We start from the raw sequence: 20206 nt of genomic DNA, 5'->3' as shown, positions 1-20206 counted from the left end.
ATAGCTTCGGAGCCAAAGCAACACCAAGAGTAGGCGTAGAGGTCGTTGAGGTCTTTAATGTACCAGACAACCTGACAGCAGAAGAAGAAGACATCCTGATCGCCGAGCACATTCCTCATGTACCTCCTATGACAGCAGAAACGCGAGCACACATGATCCAAGCCATCAAAGCCCGACTACCACAGCACGAAGCCCAGGGACTTGACGCCAACTTCCCATCCTTGCGATACCTTGATACCTATATGCAATTGTATTTTGAGCACTTTCATCCACGCATGCCTTTGTTACACAAACCGACATTCCAGGCGTCGTCTGAGATGTGGCAGCTGGTGCTCAGTGTGGTGTGTCTCGGCAGTCGATACTCCTTAGCGCACCACCATCAAGATCATGTTCTACTACTGCAGCGAATTGCCCAGCACATGCTGAAAAGAGACGTAAGGCCCATCATCAAAATATTCCTCATGATATCGTACTGATGCGACATTCAATTTGTTGCAGATTCGAGAGCTTTCGAGCCATGACGTTCTGACATGCGCACAATCTCTATTGCTGTTTCATCAGAGCCAGTGGCTCTCGGGCGAGTGGAACATTGTCATGGAGGTGCAATTCCACCGGAATATCCTCGTCACCTTGTGTCGCCAACTTCTGTCTCGAGAGGGCACTTTGATGCACACGCATACATCCGCTGAAGACGCGAACCACGCATGGTCCCAGTGGATTCAAGCCGAATCCAAACGTCGGATCATACACTTTACTTGGAGTAAGTCATCTTCATTAAACCCACCCTCGGCGACTTGACTTACACAAAAAGGGTGGGAATGCCTCCAGGCAACATTCTTCATGCTTCCTCCTTTGCTCTCAATTGCCGAGCTGCAAACTCCGGTGCCCACAGCTGATGCGCACTGGTCATCGAGTTACGAGCAGTGGCACCTTCACCCGCCACCGCAGCCTTCATCAACTATCTGTGCTCTAATTGCACGCGTTGGTCTCGGCGATGTAGTGCCGACAAGTCTGGACCAACCGGCCAAGTCTACAATCCTGCTCTCGGCCATCGTGCAGCAAGCTGCCGAGAGCGATTTGCTACGAGCGATGGGACTTGGCTCTGTCGGCAGTACTGCCAGTCAACCCGGTCTAGCTCTAGGAATGGGGACAATGCTCTCCCAGAAAGCTTTCGATGCGTTGTCTCAAGTAGGGTGCTCTCAGGTACCGCGTGGAACGGACGCCGGTACCAACTCGAACGACTTCGCCTTGCTGTCTCGAGTTCTTTCCATCTGCTCGTTTACACCGTTGCGGCTACTCAACTCCTACAGCAAATGGCAGACGACAGATGCAGGCCACAGCAACGCCCGGTCCGAACTGTTGGACATCATACCGCAGAACGTCGGCAGAGCAAGGCACTGCTTGTACTATGCAGCGCAGGTTCTTCAGTACTTCCGCACTACCAGAGTTGCGACAATACTTGACATTCTAAGCGTCTTGATATGCGTGCTCTACATGGTGGTGTACGCAGATATCTTTGAGCAAGATCCCAGTTCCGCCGGAAGCGGGGTCAGCGTCGGAACTTCGAGCACGGAGATCATCCGGCTCGACCAAGTCGTTGACGCGGATCTTTTGAACGGCTGGTTGGAGGTCAGAAACCATAGAAGACCTCGTATCACTGGGGTCGGTCTCCTGCACAGCGGCCGCAGCGTGCCTCGTTTATATAAAGAAGCGTCGCGGATTATGGCTAGCGGATCCTCGGTCTCGAGGATGGCTAAGGAGATGTCGATGATTCTCGAGTCGCAAGGTAAAGGTTATCCTCCAGAGCTAGTTCACCGACAGGGCGGGTAGAGGACGGTGTGAGGCTGGTTGAGGTGCATCGGCAGCTTTGTATTGTTCGACATCTTTTAGTCTCTATTAATCGCAACGATGCGTCCCCCCGGCCATCAATATCATGATAGCTATCCACGACATATGTTTCTGTTGCCGCAAGTTGAATCCAGCGTACGTGAATCTCATTTATACGCCGACGACCGCAGGCTGTCTCAAGAAGCTGGTGAAGAAGCTTCCGAATCCCCTCAGGTCGCTCCAAGACCTAACCCACCCACCCAGCCGTCCGCCGAATTCCATTATTCCTACAGTATTCCCGAACTCTTTCTAGAAGTAAGAAACGTCTTTTTGGACCAAAAACTGTTCTCAGCTTAATTTGCGGATGAGAGGAGCATTTGAGAATCCCGTCTCGGTCTTCTCATGGGTGCCCGGCTTGCCATTCGTATCATCGTCTTTGCGCATCAAACACCAGAGTTCGTATTCGACCAGACCGCGAGCAACGATTGTACTGCCAATGTACCTGAACAGGCAGGTACGGGCATCGCCTTGGGCGGTAAGGAGCGAGCCAGACAACATGATTGTTCCCATGAGCACCTGTAAGGTTGGCGCAATTGACAGAATCCATTTTATGAACAACCGCAAAGGTTTCCAAACTTCCGATTTCGGTTTTCTGAGTCGCAACGGGGCGTTGTAAGCAGATAGCTGGAACTCATTAAAAAGCCACCGTTCAAACCAATTCATGTCCTCATCGTCATCGTCCAACCGGAAGTTCAGAAAGATGCTGAATATACCAACGAGATGAATGAGTAGCGAACAGTACGTGAATAGGACGGGGTCATATGTGTTGTTCGCCGACGCGAAGAACGCCAAATGACCGAGCTGGTATGACAGCAACGCCACATTGGCTGCCGCTCCCAGTGCCAGCGCGTACTCGACGAATAACACCATCATTGCCATGCCCTTGCTCTCCTTGTCAGGCCAGATTGGCCACTCGTCGGGCTGATCTTCTGACTGTTTCACAGACGGTGTCGTCGCCGTCGATTGTTCTCCTGCATATATCTTGTCGTGGATTTTGCTTTTTGGGTTGCGCGGCCAGGGTGACGAGATGGCGAGGAGCAAAGCAAGCAGAGGCCGACGCATGAACAAGAGGCTCGTCTCGGAGTTGTTGGGCCCGATGCTCTGGAGAACCACCGGCGCCATGCCGAACGTGAGTGCAGCGGCGGCTCCTTCTGCTTTTCGAGATTCTGAGAAATCGTCGAGTATACAGTCGACGACGAACCATTTCGTATCAGGGTTCTTTTTGTAATTGTTCAATTGACTGGAGCAATTTTCATCGAGAGACTCTTTTATGATGCTATCCCATCCTTGGAAGAAGTTTTCGAATTGCCCCTGAGCGAGTGTTGAAGGCACGTTGGCGAGGATGATAGGAGCGACCAGCCAACGCTGGCGCCAACGGCTGAGGCTAGAGCCGCTCATTTTGGAGAACGATGGCGTGGGGGAATCGGTGAAAGAAGGCTGTCAGAATTGCTGTGACAAAGCCTCAGATTTTGATGGTGGGGGTAACGAGCTTTATACACTGAAAAGACACAGCCTGATCTATGTTAAAACCCGCGCAGCCTGATTCTCTATCGTGCCACCCCGGCCCCCCCTGCGTGTATCCCCACGTAGCGAGATACCGTTTTGAAGGAGGGATGTAACACTTATTTATTGGTGTAATCATCCGTATCTTGCTGGAACCGGTATGGATGTCGCGATATGGCCCTTCGCAATCTCCACAAGACGTTACCACGAGAACGGTGGCAACGAATCAAGCATCGGTGAAGCAGCGCCTGATCTCGGGTTACACCTGGCACACACCTTATCTGCAATAGACTCATGTGGAGTCCAGGCGGTTACGGTACCCCATGCATTGTCTTTTGAAAGCAAATCCCGCTGTTCGGAAACCGCGGACTTGATGTCCTCGGCCTACGCCATCACGGCAGCAGCCAAGGAGAGGAGACCACCCATAACCCCTGCACAGGAACTTCCTGAGCTTCAGCCTCAACCCATAAATAGCCGGCGACCAGATGACTAGCAGTCATAGGGTCAGAGCCTGCAGTAAACGGGCGCCTTCGAGGATGCGTTGTAAGGAGCTTGGTTATCTGGGACGGTGACGCGAGGGAGCGGTGCAAGGTGGTCAAACAGCTGTCAAACCTCTCAATACGGTTGAAGCCCAACTCATATAGCTACACGCCGACCATCGTTGCGCTGACAGCATGCACGAATCAAAAAGACGTTCTATGTGACAGGCCGCCAAGCGCCCGATCCTCAATGGACACACCATCAACGAGCCCATCACACCCAGCGACGTCTGCACCGCGAATCAGGGCCATGCTTCTGCCATATCCGATATCCCTCTTGTCGCCAGCCTTGTCGTACCCTCTACGCAGTCTGAGAGTGGCTTCGACTCCACGGCGTCTGGCTGGTGGTATCAATCCCCAAAGACACTGCCTGCTATTTAGATGGCATGAACTTGGTCAGGCGTCTCCGCTTGAAGCGAAAATGATAGAGACTGTGCTACATGTGCTACATCGCTCTCAGGAGAGGCCGTATCCGAGCTATCATCGCGCCCCATCTTCTCAGACTACTCCTTCTCCCTGGCTTTGGCCTCCTGGAGGCGAGTCAACCGACAGCGCTACACTGGTGATGGTCTCAGCCGTAGCCTGACTCTTGGGTTAATAGGCAGGAGCTAAAAGCAGGTTGGAATAGGGAGCACAAAAGCGGGTTACATGGCGCCGTTGGGGCATATAATTATATCTGCCTGTCCATCTTCCTCGGCTAACGTCATATGCAACCATCTGGTATTCTCATCCAGCCTGACCCGTCCCTTCATCGCTGCAGCCGAGTCCATGTCGCTCCGCGCCATCCCCTTGGATCTACTTCCTCTCTCTCTTGCGTACATCTTTGTTCTAACTTGGCGATTACTATCCGTGGGCTGATGAATACGAGTTCAGCAGATATAGCCATCGACCATCGACATCTACAACCGTGGCCCCACGTTCGTCAGCTTCGTCCAACCTGGAGACCAGGAACCATGCTGAAGCGCATCTTCTCCCTCACCGAAAATAATCACGGCACGTCCATGACGGTACGAGTCTGTATTCGAGCATGGAGGCTGATTCTAGAAGAGGGCGCCATCCCGGCTGGTTCCTATTCACACGATTCAACATTGACCCAATCCCTTGAGTCTTGTAGATCCAGATGGACGCTTCGAACTGGCTGTGACATAGGACGCCGGGATAAGACCAACCGAAGCCATGCTCGCCAAACCGGGCCAGATATGTCCTCAAGCCACAATGCCAATGAGACCGAGCCCCAGGGGTTGCTGATGACTGCCAACTGAGAAATATCCCCGAGACGGCGATGCTCCAGCCACGCAAATGTCAGGCCCAAGCATATGGTATCTTACGACCAAGCTCTGTGCGGCAGAAAACGGTTCCGCTGTCATCTGGGGTGCACCTCGAAGAGGTTCGAGCCTTGCGCAACAGTTGAGATTACACTCCCAGGCCCCTGAATCGATCTATCAGCGAGAGAAGAGAGACGGAGTCTGGCAACTGTACCATGCAAGGCCATGAACCTCGCTCCCAGGGCGAGAAGCTCAAGTACCTCAGAGCCGGTAACCTTATCGAGAGACTTTGCTTCATCTGCTTCGCACTTTGCAGCGAGGAAGCGGAGAAGCACAAAGCCATGTCCTTGGGACGCATCAGCCGGTACTACTTGGTGTACTTCGGTGAGCTGGACTAGGTCGTCAGGCGTAATCTAGGCAAAGACGTCTTCAGCTGGGGCTTAGGCTTGAGGACTTCCTCTAGCTAGGAGAGGTGCTTAGAAGGGCGCTCCTTGGCTGCGAGGGCAGTTTCTGTGAGGGCTTCCTAGGCGTCTGGGTTGGCTTAGGAGGGGGTACGAATTCGTGCACTTGATCGACATGATTGAGCAGATCACAGATGGAACGGTGCTTGTAAGGACTAGCAAGATAATGCGGTGAAACTTGGCTCCAGGCAAAGAAGACTCGAGCAAGGACTTCGGAGTGATTCTCAAACACGACTTCAGTTTACTTGAGAAGGATGTTGGGTTGCTGTCGATAGAAGTCTTGTGCAAGCATAACAACACCGGATGTTTACCCACGGGCGAGGACAGAGCTGATTTCACGGTTCCGACGACTTGTCGATCTTTCAGCTCGCTTTCGTCTTTGTGAACGGAGCTCTATTCGATGACCACTGGTAGCTCTCGGTCCCAGGTTCCTCTGCCTCTGCATGTGGTTTTCCTAGATAAACTGGCAGAGTCCTGTTATCCGCGCAGATGCTTCTGATGATCCAAAATGGATAGGGGTAACAGAAACGTCAACGAAGACGACAAAAGGGATGGCAAGTAACATTGCATTTCAACGAGTTCAATGCGGTTATCCATGTGTTCGTTCGATGAGATCGGCCATACGTCCGCCGGATCGAGCAACATCGTTTTGCGCGGCATGTGTCAACATCGTGACCATCAAACTATTGATGGCCTCATTCGCAGCCGAAACCAGACTGAAAAGATCAATCCCATGGGTTGTGCGTTGTTCAAAATGGTGAAGTCATGGTTGGGAAACCGTCTCTGCGTAATCACGATTTGGCATGCTTGATGGTGAGACTAACGCCGACTAGCGCAGCCACGAAGCATGGGTATTTGCGGCCGATGCATTTCTGAAGATGTCGAATGCAAATATTGAGACCTGCTTGATTCCGTCATCAGCATCGCTTTTGAGGAATGGACATGATCTGACTCGCCCTATTCCTAGGTAAAATGCATCCATTGTGCACCTCTCAAACACAGCCGCCACTACCATTCGTGGAACGGTGGCGGCGGTTCTAGGGCAAGCGGCGTCGAGACCAGGGAAGGTGCCAAAAGACTTCCAGACCTCGTGGTAAAAGGTCGCTCAGCCAATGGCGAGGCGCAACGAGGGAAACGGAGCTTTTCAAGGTAGGATTCGGGGCGACGGTGCAGACGAGTGGTCGGGAGATGGACACGAAGATCTGCGGTGAGGAGTTGGATGGAGCCAAGATCCAAGAGACCGTCTTTGGCAGCGGCGATGGATAGGCTATCCCGGCTTGGTATTGCTGGACAGAGAAAACGGTCAGATTGGGCGGTGGACGTTTGTTGGCAAGCTTCCGGGTGGTTGGGAATGGGCCTTGGGTGGAACGACAATGCTGGTTTCCCGCCGTGGTGGGGTGAGGGGTGCGAGGGGTTTTGTGTCTTGGATTGGAACGGCGGACAAGAGTCAAGCCCGACGTTGCCGGACTTGCAGAAGGATTGGGGGCCCCGAGTGCGTTTAGTTGGCACTCGAGCAACACCAGAGCCGCGGTGAGCTTGGAGTAGCGCGCGTAACACTAACTGTGAGACAAGAGCATCCGTTGATGGACCTTGGACTGGCCGCTGCTTTCTCGACGGGTGTCTTTTTTTGATGCCGCAAACTGCGCTATGGCAATGGTGTTCCAGCTTGGCGACAAGTGGACCGCAGTCGTCAGGTGGCTGGTTTCAGTCCGGTCAACGGTCTTTGAATTTGTGCATGCGAATCGAGACATGACAGAGGTCCGATGGCGAATTCGTCTGCTGTACCCGCAGTAGAGGGTGCGATGAGGTTATCTCGAAGCTGAAAGCGCCAATCAGCACCGCCAGCGAAGGGGAATAGCCAGGGCTGGGCTCCAGACTGGCCCATCCCATCCCATGATTCTGGCAGGAGGCAGCTGCGTTAGCGGAAGGAAAGATAAGATAACGTTGAAAGGTTGAAAGATGGACGAAAGATGCACCTGTGCGGCCACGATGGCGCATGGGCCAGCGACAACTCAGAGAATGGATACGTGCCTCTTCGATAGGTACGTATCCGTAGGTACCTTGAAGGAAGCGCCAGCAGCAAGCTTAAAAGCGGGCAGAGATGGTGGTGGCAATAGCAATCACCACACCCTCGTCGCATTGCGGTCCGACCGATCCGCTGGGGGTTTTGTACAGGGCAACGCAGCAAACGCTGAGTGCCTGGAATCGACCGACCGACGGGCACCGCACAGGGTGCCATCGCCGGGCGATGGCTCGTCGGGTACCTAGGTGTGAGGTATGTGTCCGCGTATCTGCAGCAGAGCGGTGCAAATCAGGTCCAGACTCAGGCGGCTTACCTTCTTACATAGGTATAAATACATAGGCAGTGTTGAGGTGGTTGCTTGAGTACGAGTACCTAAGTAAGGTAGGCACTAGCTAGTTATGCAGCCAAAGCAGGAATTCTGTCAATCCAATAAACGCCATCGGTTCGTATCTCTTTGACAAGCTAGATTGCCAGGTAAGAATTAGTCTGTTTACACGTGCGAAGATGGCGCCAACCTTCTTTTTATTCCTTCCTCAATTCTTTTCTTTGCGCTTCCTTCCCGAGCTCTGCGCGCCGCTGCAGCTGCCACCTGCCTGTCAGGTACGGATGCCTTACTGCCTACCGCAGTACACTACACCACTCGGTTGCTTGCTCACTCCGTGCTCCCGATGCCCATCACTTCCAGGTCCATTTGATTTGCACTTACGCAGTAATAAGATTCCTTGCCTGGCTGCTCGATAGGCCGAAATATGTGCACAAAAACACCGCTAAACGCCTACCGTATTGTCCCCTTTGGGAGGGCTATCCCTGCTCACATCCCGGTTTCGACCAGTTTCGGGCAAGTGATGGTGCAGAGGGAAAACGGCCAAACCCACCCATGTCAGTCCATATCCACAGTCGTCCGCAGTGCTGTCCACAGGCCCATGACATGGCAATGGGCATTCCAACCAGGAAGCCCGCCCAGTGTTGCCGCCGTAGAATCATCTTAAGAATACGAGCTTTCCAGCCAACCCGTGCCTGCCAACACCTTGACTCCCACCATGCATGTCCTTCCTGCCAGGCCTGCCTCATCCTTCCCTCTTCCCCAGACTGCCTGACCAGACCGGGAGAGGTGAATGAACCCTGACCTGCTGAAGGCCGCTACGACTACGATTGACCACTGCAGACTGCAGGTGCGAACCGCCTTGCGGATATCTGGGCAGTGGGCGCTCATCCTTGCCATCGGGTCTGCCGCCGGTTTGGGGGAATTCTTGAACATCGCAGGCCCCCCCTGCAACTTCTTTCAATATCTTGTACCTGCCTCCCGCCAAAGCAACACACCCTTTGCTTGCCAGCATCTGTCGCCACGTCTCGCCGCTGCGACCGCGTCTGCAAACAAACACTCCGACTCAAACATCACCAGTCCTCTCCAAACGTCGTGAAGCGATCCAATTCCGACTGAGAACCGCTTCGCCGGCTCACCACAACATTGCGCATTCGTCATCACCGTACAAACGAAATAAGTACCGAGAATCCCGGTCAACACCATCTAAAACAGCTCCATTTCGTCTCGGAGACACCCCTAGAGCTCTCCACCACCCGCTTTCCGTCTCCTCGGGAGCGTACACGATCTTCCGCGACCTCCGAACAACCTCGAGTCTCAACCTGCAACACAGCTTCTCGCAGCTTGAAACATCTCTATGTCTTTGACCTGGCTCACCATCAGCTCGGTTCGATACACCCTAGACATCGCTTCTGCAGCTACCAGATAACACCCGTCCATCGTCACACCCGATCTTCTTTCTCGGGCATTTTCGCCCTGCGAGCCCACCGAACCGTTCTGTCGTCACTTGCCTCGATTGCTCAGGATGGCCAGATTGGGGGCTTCACTATCGGCTGCTGCGAGTTGGCTCGCCGTATTCGCCTCGTTCACGACAGCTTTTGCTGCGACGGAGACCATTTACATCACCGGGCAGGATAAGGATGGCAACACCGCAGAGCTCGCCACCAACCGACGTCCCGCCTTGTTCACTGGCGACTTTGGCGACTGCCTTGGAGGACAGAGTCTTTTCAACGTCACCAAATTCGACGCCGCCTACTATGCCGACAACATGACGGTCCAGTTCCATCTCGATGGAACAACCAGCATCCGAAACGAGTCGTTGATGAGTATGCTTGAATGACCCCCAGCTTTTTCCAGACTACTGACGTTGAAATAGTGCACATCAATGTCGAAGCTTGTAAGCCGACTTGAGACGAACTCGCATGCAAGAAATGAGGATGTGCTGACTTGGCGCAGATGGCGAGACAAGATTCGAGATGAACTTTAACCCGTGCATGACCAACATCGCGAGGTGCGTCAACGTCCCTGCATCCTCCTCGCAATGACTCGCTGACATTGTGTAGTCTGTGCCCTTTGAATGCGAGCGTTCCGATTACTGCCTTCGCCGAGTTTAGGCTCACGCCAGCTCAGATCGATGGCATTCCCTCCATCGCCCTCGACATCCCCGACTTTGAAGGTTCAGCCCGTATCCAGATCTTTGCAAACTCGAGCGAGACTCAAATCGGTTGCTTCCAGGCCGTTATGCGGAATGGTAACAGCTTCTCTCATCCTGCAGCCATTTCCTCGATCCTCGGCGTCTTCACTCTGGCCGCAATCCTTGCTTCAGTTGCAACTGCAATCTACGGCGTCAGCATTACTCACATCAGAACGCATTACGCCCACTCTCTATCAGTACTTGTCATCTTTGAGACTTTCCAGACCGTCTTTTTCTCCGGCGCCCTATCTGTCGACTGGCCCAGCGTTCTGCCTGCCTGGTGGAGCAACTTTGGATGGGCTGCGGGCATGATATACAGCAAGCAAATGGTTGACTCGATTGACGGATTTGCCGGAGTGACTGGTAATGCTAGTCAAGTCGGTGGTGCAGGATCGACGGTCATCAACACCGGCGGCGGTATAGTCCAACAGATCTACGGGCGCTCATTTGATAGTCTCTCGGACACCCCCATCGAAGTTGCCCCTCTTCCGCAAATCGCCAAGCTCGCTGTCAGAGAGCTCAACACAAGCAATCCCTATGAATACTACTGGTCCGGCTCTCCGGTAGCCCCTGGAATGCCTACACCTGGTAAATGGATTGGATTTGCTGGAGATCTGTCAGCTCTTGGCATCCCGGCCGCGGATGCCTTCACCATCGGTCTCGTCTGGTGGTTGGTAGCAATCGGCCTTGTTGCTGTGTCCATTACCGTTCTCAAGTTCTCTCTTGATGGAATGGCACGGTTCAAGCTGATGAACGAGGACCGCTTCTTGTACTTCAGGAATCATCTAGGAGGGTACCTGGCGGCTGGTGTTCTGCGAACGCTCCTCGTTGCGTTCTTCTCTCTGATGACTTTGGCCCTGTTCCAATTCAACATACGCGCACCCGCCGGCCCTACCGCTATTGCGGCCATCTTCTTTCTCATACTACTGGTGGGCGTTGGTGGCATAGCCGCTTATGCCTGTTTCTTCCGTCTACGCCTCGGAAAGTACGAAATGGGTCCTGACACGATCGTCTTTGAGCAAGGCAAGCTACTTAGCTCGGTTCCGGCTGTCGCAGCAACCCGCGCAAGCAACCTCGGGGAGAAGGAAACAACGGCGAAACGATACGGGTCGATGCCCTTCTTCAAGATTCGCTACGTTGATGACGACCCCAACCGAACGACAGTCCACAAGGACGAGGCGTACATCAAGCGATTCGGCTGGCTTGCTGCTCGATACCGCCGGACGAGATGGTGGTTTTTCGCGTGTTGGCTCGGCTACCAGTTCATTCGGGCATGCTTCGTCGGCGGTGGAGCCCGAAACCCGCTTGCGCAAGTCTTTGGACTTTTCATCTGGGAGATCATCGCTTTCCTGGTGTTTATCAAACTGAACCCGTTTGAGGGCCAGCGAAACAACTCCCTGGCGATTTGGATGCTCGGCATTGCAAAGGTGGCGACTGCCGGTTTCTCCATCGCCTTCTTACCCGCCTTTGCTATTGGTCGCATCCTATCGACAGTGTTTGGCATCATCATCATCGTGGTTCAGGGCTTCCTCGTCGTCGCGGTGTTGGTTTTGATCGTCCTCGGTTGCATCTCGTCATGGATGTCGCTCAACCGGAACCGCGAGCAGTTCCCCGAGAAGCTGGACGGACTTCGCATTAGATACTACGAGCACATGGCAGCAAAGGCGGACGATCTCCCTCCGCCCCCGAAACCCGACCCCAGCCAACTTCCCCCTCGGGAGCCCCCACAGCCGTACTTCAACGTAACCAGTGTTCGTCGAGCTCGCAAGATTGAAGATGAGCACGAAGCGGGTGAGATGGAGGACGTCATTCGGCCTGTGAATGCATCGGTTGTTCAGTTTGCACCGGGCACGAAGACCAGAAACCGAGCGAATAGTGCCAGTTCGCGCTACTCGGTTAACTCCTTGCCGCGCCGTGCCAGAGCAAACTCTCACCGCGCGTCATGGAGTTCAGCCGATTTCGCCGAGTGGGATAAGCAGGTGACCCGTGAGCGGTCTGGCTCACTTACCCACCGCAACGGCCATCAACGAAATGGTTCCTTCCGACAGGTGTCTCACTCGGAATCCCAGCCAGATCTTGGTCGTGGATCCAACAACAACACGCCACTTCCGGAGCGGTCAGCGTCAACGAATGAGCTTCGCCGGATCATGACGCCCACCGAAGAGGTTCCGGAGGAGCACATTATGACTCCTGGCGCCATGGTTGCGGACGAAAAGCGCGACAGCAAGTCGGATGAGTCCACGATCTCACCAATCCATGAGGGAGACGAGGACAAGTATTTTAAGACGAAGGGGGATGTTTCGCCCATCCAAGAGAAGGACCAGAAGGCTTGAACTGATTTCTACACACCAATTGTTTTAAACGGCACCACGACGCCGTGTACCAAGCCTGCGACTTCATCGTTTTGACACGCCTTGATGGCGTTTTTTCTTCGCACTATTGCATAGCATTGCATAGACGGCCGCCACCCCGGCCTGAACGAATTTGCATGAGAAACGGATTATGAGGCGTTGGGCGGAAAAAAAGAATTCATTTAGAAGGAGGGATAGTTTGTAATGGCACCACAGTGTTGGGGAGGAGCGGCTGGTTGCTTGCGACCAGATTGCATCAGGCACATATTTGGCGGCCTTGGACCAGGCAGCCCGTGGATACATCTGCAGATATAAGTGGTCATTGGCATCCCAAGATAGAGCCTAGATGCTTAGAATTAGAAATTCAGTATTGAAGTAATTCATTCACCTTCCAAGTCTGCAGTGATCATCACATATTTTGGGAAATTGCTCATCGAAAACCGCTTGCACCATTTTCATCTACCGTAAAATATGTCCAAGATTCCCTATACATCTTTTTTGACTTTCCAGAAAATGCACCCCATCCCATGCCCGACACCTGATGTGAATATGTGTATATCTTTGAAAATCATTCAAGAACGCTTTAAGCAAAGCCCTTGAGAACGGCAGCCTCGGCGTTGAGGATGGAAGAGCCAGCGGCGCCAATGACGGTGTTGTGGCTGAGGGCGACGAACTTGATGTCGAAGATGCCGCTCTCGTCCTCCCTGACGCGGCCGACGCTGACGGTGTACCCGCGGCCGAGCTCGCGGTCCAGACGCGGCTGGGGGCGGTCGGGCTCGTCGAAGACGATGATGGGGCTCTCGGGCGCGGAGGGGCAGCCGAGCTTCTGCGCGTCGGAGACGTACTCGCGCAGGGCCTTCTTGACGTCCTCGGCGCTCGGGGCGGGGCGGCGGGCGAAGCGCAGGGAGACGCAGGCGGTGTGGCCGTCGAGGACGGGGACGCGGTTGCAGGCGGCGCTGACCTTGAGGTCCTTCTGGTCCTCGAAGGCGGTGAGGTCGCTCGTGATGTTGCCGAGGATCTTCTGGGCCTCGGTCTCGAGCTTGTCCTCCTCGCCCGAGATGAAGGGGACGACGTTGTCGATCATGTCCATGGAGGAGACGCCCGGGTAGCCGGCGCCGGAGACGGCCTGCATGGTGACGACAGAGACGGCGTCGACGGGGCCGAAGACGGATTGCAGGGCGGCGAAGGGGATGACGAGGCCGATGACGGCGCAGTTTGAGTTGCAGACCAGGAAGCCCTTTTGGAGCTTGTGCTGGGCGCGCTGGTGGGGGATGAGGTCGAGGTGGGGGAGGTTCACGGTGGGGACGACGAGGGGGACGAGGGGGTCGCGGCGGTAATTCTTTGCGTTGGAGAAGACGGCGAGGTTGGCCTTGAGGAATTCCATCTCTGTTGTAGGGGCTGTGTTAGCTATGATGATGTACAGAGAGGTGCGTCAAGGTAACGAACCAATCTCGCCGGCGACGTCGGAGTCCAGGCCGGAGAAGACAATGTCGCAGTCCGCAAACTCGGAGGCCTTGCACTCGCGCACGACGAGGTCGCCAAAGGGGCCCATGGGCGAGGCCTGCTTCCAGCGGACGGCATCGCGGTATTTCTTGCCGGCGGAGCGGGAGGAGGCGCCGACTGCGACGAGCTTGAGGTAGGGGTGCTGCGACAGGAGGAGGATGAAGCGCTGGCCGACGGAGCCGGTGCAGCCGAGGACGCCTGTGTTATCGGATCATGTCAGTATTTGTGTGTATTCTCGAGTGTGGGGTTCATCATCGTGGTCTCGTGTGCGTGGTGTTGAGGTTCCGTTGACGGAGGAGCGCAGGGGCGGCAGCGGTTCATGGCGGGGGAGGGGCAATTTGGGGGGGATTGCGTTCGCACGTACCGCACTTCTTGACGGGGAATTCGCCCATGGTGTCTGAGGGTTTCGGGGGGTATCGAGGGTATCAATTGAGGTGAGAAAAACAAAGACAGACCAGTCCGAGAAGCGGGAGGGCTTGATATATGGGCGACGGTGATGTGAGTCAAGAGGGAAGTGGCATGTCGTGCCGCGCCCTGGCCCGATTATTTTTTGGGGACGAGGGAGCGACGTCGGTAGCACCCCGCCATGCCCCGCCATCGGAGCTTGCGTCTCTGTGCAGTGCAGGGGACGGAGCACCTGTAGCGCGGTAAATCGGTCGTCTCTGATTGGGAACTGACTTTTTTTTTTGTCCCTCATTCTTTTCATACTTGCGACTGCCATCTCCCGCCCTTCCCCAGCCGGTCTTGCGCCAGCAGATGGCAAGGGTCCAGAAACCGGTCGGGATCTGGTGTCTGTCGATATTGCCGGCCGGCGATTGGAACCACGAAGTAGTTGCAAGTGATCTGTCACGAGTGTGGCATACCCAGGGAGTAGCAGTTCCCGGCTCGGTGTATTGTCATCCCATCACGAACTTTCATCGCATTGTGCCTCTGCTTCAACAGGATGCCTGCCCGGGTGTATCTCAACCCCGCATGCTGTCACAGTTTCAAGCTGAGATGACGGCCAAGTGTAAATGGTATCATGGGCTGCACTGTTCACAGCGACGATGATAGAACTTCGGTATGTCATTGAACACAATTGCTGACTACAGACTGACGACACCCACGGACTTCAGACCTGAGACGGTGTCGTTGTCTTCTCGGTCTTCCCTTGAACATCAGATTTCTCGCTGCTCTGCAGCTTTTTCGCCACATCGTAGCTGAGGAACTTTTCCATGTTCGGTACCAGAAACGAGCTTAGCAGAAGGATGACCGAGAACGGGATTGTTGTGTAGAACACGATCCTGAATGAGCTCGTGTAGGCCGTCTTGAGCGCGCTCCCCACTGCCGAAATGATGTCCGCATTGATGCCCGGAACAGTCGAAAAGTCACCCGCTGTGATGGCTGCGAAGAGAGCTTCGATTGACGACGACGGAAGACCTGCCTCCGTTGCTGCCGGAACCACATACTTTGGCAGGTTCTTATTCAGCTCATTTGTTAGAACAGACGTGTACAACGCCTGCGCAACTGCACCACCAAGACCACGAATGGATCCCATGACGCCTGTTGCGAGCCCGATATCTTGAGCTTCCCAGACCAGTGTGATTCCAGGGAACGAAATGTTGTCGACGAAGCCGATCCAGGTACACACCAGGGTCCCCAGAGCGATCGTCGCAGCCCATCGATCGGGCGAGATCGTGGTTAACGCAGTCATGAAAGCAAATGATAAGGCTGACGCAACAACGCACTGCCACTTTACCTTGGGCACGTAAGAGATGGTAAATCCTGCGATAGTCTGGCCGAGAAGAATGCCGCCGCCGACCACCGAGCTCTGCCACCCAATCTTCATCGAGTCTGTGGTGTAAATGCTGCCGATGATGGTAGGCCAAAGAACGGTGAGGGAGTAGTAGACCATCGCCCCGACCGTCGCGATGGCGATGATAGCGACGAAGCCGATGTTCTTGAACATCCTTGGAGGCATCAAAGGCTGGACTTTACAGAAGAAACCCTCTGCCGCAAGTCAGTTGAAGCACCACGTTGAGAACAAATTTGACACTTACCATAAATGGCAAAAGCAGCAAGAGTGGCGATGCCAATAAGAAGAGTGCAGAGTACTTCCGCGCTCGCCCATGGATACGCGGACCCTCCCCATGAGAGACCTATGAGGAACAACACGCACCCGGAAACATAGAGAAAGATGCCAACGAAGTCCAAATCCTTGGTCATCTGGAGTCTGGTCTTCCCGTGAACATGGAGCTGATCGTATGATGGCGGGTGGTAAAAGAACCAGTATAGAACCAAAGATAGTACGCCAAGGATGTCCCCCATGTAGTAGCTCCATCGCCACTTTGAGACGGTGTTGTCGAAGAGGGACCGAGCAATGACGGGGCCAAAGACAGCAAATGGTAGCGAGGAAAGGAAAACGATAGTGACGATAGGCCCTCTCCACTTGTTCGGCACAAGCTCTCCCATGACGATGCCAAACGACAACTGCCCGGCCGCCGCGATGCCGTTGCAAACATTGGCGGCAATAAGGGTCTCAACCGTCTGAGCACATGAGCCGATAACGCAGCCGACGAGTCCGAGGATCGAAGTCCCCAGTACCATCCACTTGCGTCCGTACAGATCAGAGAGTCGACCGACGAGAAGGAAACCAATCGAACTGCCCATGGTCCACATGGTGGCAACCCAGTTGATGTTTTTGGAGGGACCGAGGTCTGCGTTGATGAGTGTGCTTCAATCAGGTCAGTATCTCTTCAAGTGAACGTTGTTGATGAATAGACTTACAGTGTGTTCGCAGGTAGTACCCATCCCAGGTATGCGCAGATACTTGCGAGGCATTGAGCCTAAGACCCTATCAGTTTCAATCCAAAGACATCGATCCCGTCAATCTAGCATACGGTCAACGTTCCGAGGAACTGTGGGCTGCGAAAGTAACCGGCAGGCATGGCATCGTAGTTGCCACCGACGGCCTTCGTATCAATGTAGTCGACGGTTCCATCGGCATGGACCACTTTGGTGACGTTGCCATCGTGGGTCTGTACTTTGCTGAAATCATTCTCGGTCTCGAGATGGCGCGTAGTAGGTTCCTTGGCCTCCGTGCCGGACTGCCCGTCAGAAGAAGACATGGCTGTTGGAACTGGATACCGAATATCGGCGGAGATCTTTGGACGTGTAGAGTCTTCAGATCCAGCGAAGAAAAGATCCAGGCTGCTGGCTGCGGGTCTCGCTACCTTGGAGTTGGGACGTTGACCAATATTAAGTAGCACGGCTACCCTCCCCTCAGCAGACGGACGCCTTCATCCAAACGTATGGATCGTCGGAATGTGCTACCCCAGTTCAAGGGAAAGGATGGTTATTCTTTCCCCACGCAACCCCGGAATCCAGGGATCTGGGGAAGTCGTGGCCGGCAGAAAGGGTGATTCAGGGGGGGGTTCCTCCCCAAGGCAGGTGAGAGGCTGGAGACATGGATAATGAAGAGTTCAGGGCGATTGGGCTCTTGTGCATTCACGAGTGAAACTAGCAGCATTGAGGTGGTACAGAAGATAGATAGGCTTGGGACGTCGCATTCCTCGGGCGCTCCAGGGCGAGACATCGGCTAGACCAGTGGCTGAGAGAGCGTCTTTCAGCCCAGACGTGTCTCGCTTGGATCCGCGGACTCGAGATGGACCTCCATCGATGCGACTTAGTGCGGGCCACAAACGTGCAGTGGCTTGAAGTAGACAAGGCGATGCCGCAGCCAGGATGACATCCAGTCAGCTCACCAAGCCTTTGCGTCGTAGGGCAGGTGTTAGTTAGCAGTGAGCACCAGTCCTCATGTCATAGGGGCATTCGGACTCGAAGGGTTGGGTAAGGTAGCCTGGCTACCACCCTGCGTGTGGCATTCAGAAAAGAAAAGACACTGAATCATCGAGGCGCGTGGTGTGGCATACATGGTGCGGTCGCATCGTTCCGCATGTTTGGGCTCGGATGAACATGAGCGAGGTCGAAGACCGGGAGGAGGAAAACCAATTCCGGAGGGGGGAGAAACATCCCAGGGCTGAGGAATCCGGGGACCGGTACTTGCCCCCTAGCTCCGCGGTGACAAGGGTTTTTGGAGATGCGGAGAAGGTCCCGAACACACGGTTCTCCAACGTTCACGTCAAAGACTGGGATCGATAATAGTTGGTCTTTTCGGGCTAGAAAAGTGGCTCAGAAGCAAGGGGCGTAAACCTTGGAATCGAAAGACGGTTGTGCTTGGGAATGCCTACCCGCCAAGAGATGGAGCTGCGGAGCCAATCGTTGGGTGGCTGACCTCCGTATTGGGAATCGCCTGCCGAATGCAAGCCCAGCTGCAGGACGCTGAATTGGATGAACTTGATTAGATGAAGGCTTTTGAGCAGATTCCCAGATTCCTCGACAAGCCCGACGACGGGTCAGATCTCTACCACCAGGTTGGGCCGCAGTGGGAGACAACGTCAAGTACAAAAGCTCGATGGGTCACCAAAGTTAAGCCACAAAACTTTCCTCCCCACGGTGGGAAATCAATTCCGGAGTGGTCTATGTCTCAGTCGTTCAACTCAAGCCCGTTCACATGTTCGATAATCCCGCCCCAAGGCACTGATTATCAATCATCTGCTCAAGTTGAACGAGAACCGACGGCCACCAGGCAATCATCATGTCATCTCTCGCGTCTCAACCCTCAAACTCCCAGGTGGCTCTTGGAAGAGGACATGACGCGGCCACTGGTTGAGAGGAAACATGAAGGCTCCAAATATGGGGATTGTTATCTCTGCGCAGTGCAACATATATCTCATGGTTGTCATTGTCGTCAAGTTCGCCGTCTCTATCGCCATTCTTCTACCTCGTGTCCTTTTGACACTGTTTTCTCCCTCGTTACATGGGATCTTTTGCTTTCTTATCCCACAAGGAAATGAAACATATGTCAGGTCAGCAGACAGCGATGATGCGCTTGAACAACAAGTTTGATATCACGGACGAAGGCTATGGGGGCGAGTCTGAAGTATTGCGGAGTTACGGATTCATAGTATGATGTGCAAAGCCTTGCGTCAAGTAAAAATCGCAGGTTTTCGACGAAGTCAGGTCAAAGCTGAAGTATCTAGTCACCGATACCCGGCTTGGGCAGGCTCGAAGATGTCTCCTCGGGGATCTACTCAACATCGTTAGACTTGAACGCTGGTGTTGAAAGTAATTCCACCTATAACTCCGATATTTTGAACCCGTGCTTTCAAACCTGACGCTATCTATGATTCCCAATTTCCTTCATATCCGACTAACACGGTGGGTCTTCTTGTCAACATCGCATCGTCTTATCTTTGTTTGGTCGATTCTGCGTCAACACAAGTGACCACACCTCTACCCACGCCCAACAGCATTCGTTTCTTCGTCATTGTGTGATCAAGGCAACTTGTTTCCGACAGCATAGTTCTTCTGCAGTGACCACAAACAGCGACAATTTTGCCAGCTACAGTCTCTAATCCTATTCAATGATTTGCACCACAATTATGCAGCGAGTGAGGGTCCAGATGGAAGGTTTTACTAGCATCCTCTCCGCCTTCTTGAGCTGCTCTGATAGCCACCCAAGTTATGAACAAGTAGACTCAGGAGCTCCATAGCCTTCCTAGCCTGCCTCAACAGAAGGTAGATCACAACTTATTTAATTCCAGTTTGTGAATAAGAAGATTAGCCAGCAAAGCAGTGAATGCTTTGGGCCAGCCCCCGAGGGTCTGCATACACAAAGGCTGGATGATGAAGTATCGCACTCCGAGATGAAGATCAAAGTGCCATTCTACTCTTTTGCCTTGATATCAACAAAGGCACCAAGTCTGTTCACCCCACTTTGTGAACTTCTGCACCCACATGCCCGGAGGCACCGGAGGTCCTTTGACTACTACCGGTTCGGGGGCCCACAAACTCGGAGGTGTGCTCCGGCCAGCACCAACATCAGTGCAAAACACCATAGGGGCTGTTCAGCGCGTGTGACCCTTAAGTCACCTCTAAAAGAGCCAATCACCACCACCTCTGCCACCATCGTGATCAACACAGACCCAATATCTTCTGCCTCGAAAGGCGAGTGCCACTACTCTTGATCTCACAGAGGGCGAGAGCTGGCGGGTCCCCTCTCCCTGGAGGCTGCTCTTGCCATTCTTGTAATTATCATGAACGCCGAGGGCTCTCTT

At 53.9% G+C, this 20206-nt stretch overlaps 3 protein-coding genes across 3 annotated transcripts; 1 reads left to right on the top strand and 2 right to left on the bottom strand.

Moving 5' to 3' along the window:
- Positions 1–9525: 9525 nt before the first annotated feature.
- On the top strand, positions 9526–12527 carry COL26b_001598 (uncharacterized protein; the record flags this gene model as incomplete). The annotated part of the gene is made up of 3 exons (XM_053174544.1): positions 9526–9826; positions 9957–10011; positions 10064–12527. The coding sequence occupies 3 exons, from the start codon at positions 9526–9528 to the stop codon at positions 12525–12527; spliced, it is 2820 nt and encodes a 939-aa protein (XP_053041475.1).
- Positions 12528–13128: 601 nt separating this feature from the next.
- On the bottom strand, positions 13129–14440 carry COL26b_001597 (uncharacterized protein; the record flags this gene model as incomplete). Its single annotated transcript, XM_053174543.1, has 3 exons — positions 13129–13931; positions 13992–14246; positions 14413–14440. 3 exons carry the CDS (start codon positions 14438–14440, stop codon positions 13129–13131), a joined length of 1086 nt encoding a protein of 361 aa, XP_053041474.1.
- A 719-nt stretch (positions 14441–15159) lies between these two features.
- On the bottom strand, positions 15160–17155 carry COL26b_001596 (uncharacterized protein; the record flags this gene model as incomplete). Its single annotated transcript, XM_053174542.1, has 4 exons — positions 15160–16037; positions 16088–16744; positions 16815–16873; positions 16935–17155. The coding sequence occupies 4 exons, from the start codon at positions 17153–17155 to the stop codon at positions 15160–15162; spliced, it is 1815 nt and encodes a 604-aa protein (XP_053041473.1).
- Positions 17156–20206: the final 3051 nt, after the last annotated feature.

Source organism: Colletotrichum chrysophilum, assembly GCF_026319265.1.
Source record: "Colletotrichum chrysophilum strain AFK26 chromosome Unknown scaffold_7, whole genome shotgun sequence".
Taxonomy (NCBI): domain Eukaryota; kingdom Fungi; phylum Ascomycota; class Sordariomycetes; order Glomerellales; family Glomerellaceae; genus Colletotrichum; species Colletotrichum chrysophilum.
This window is presented reverse-complemented; position numbering and strand designations above follow the sequence as displayed.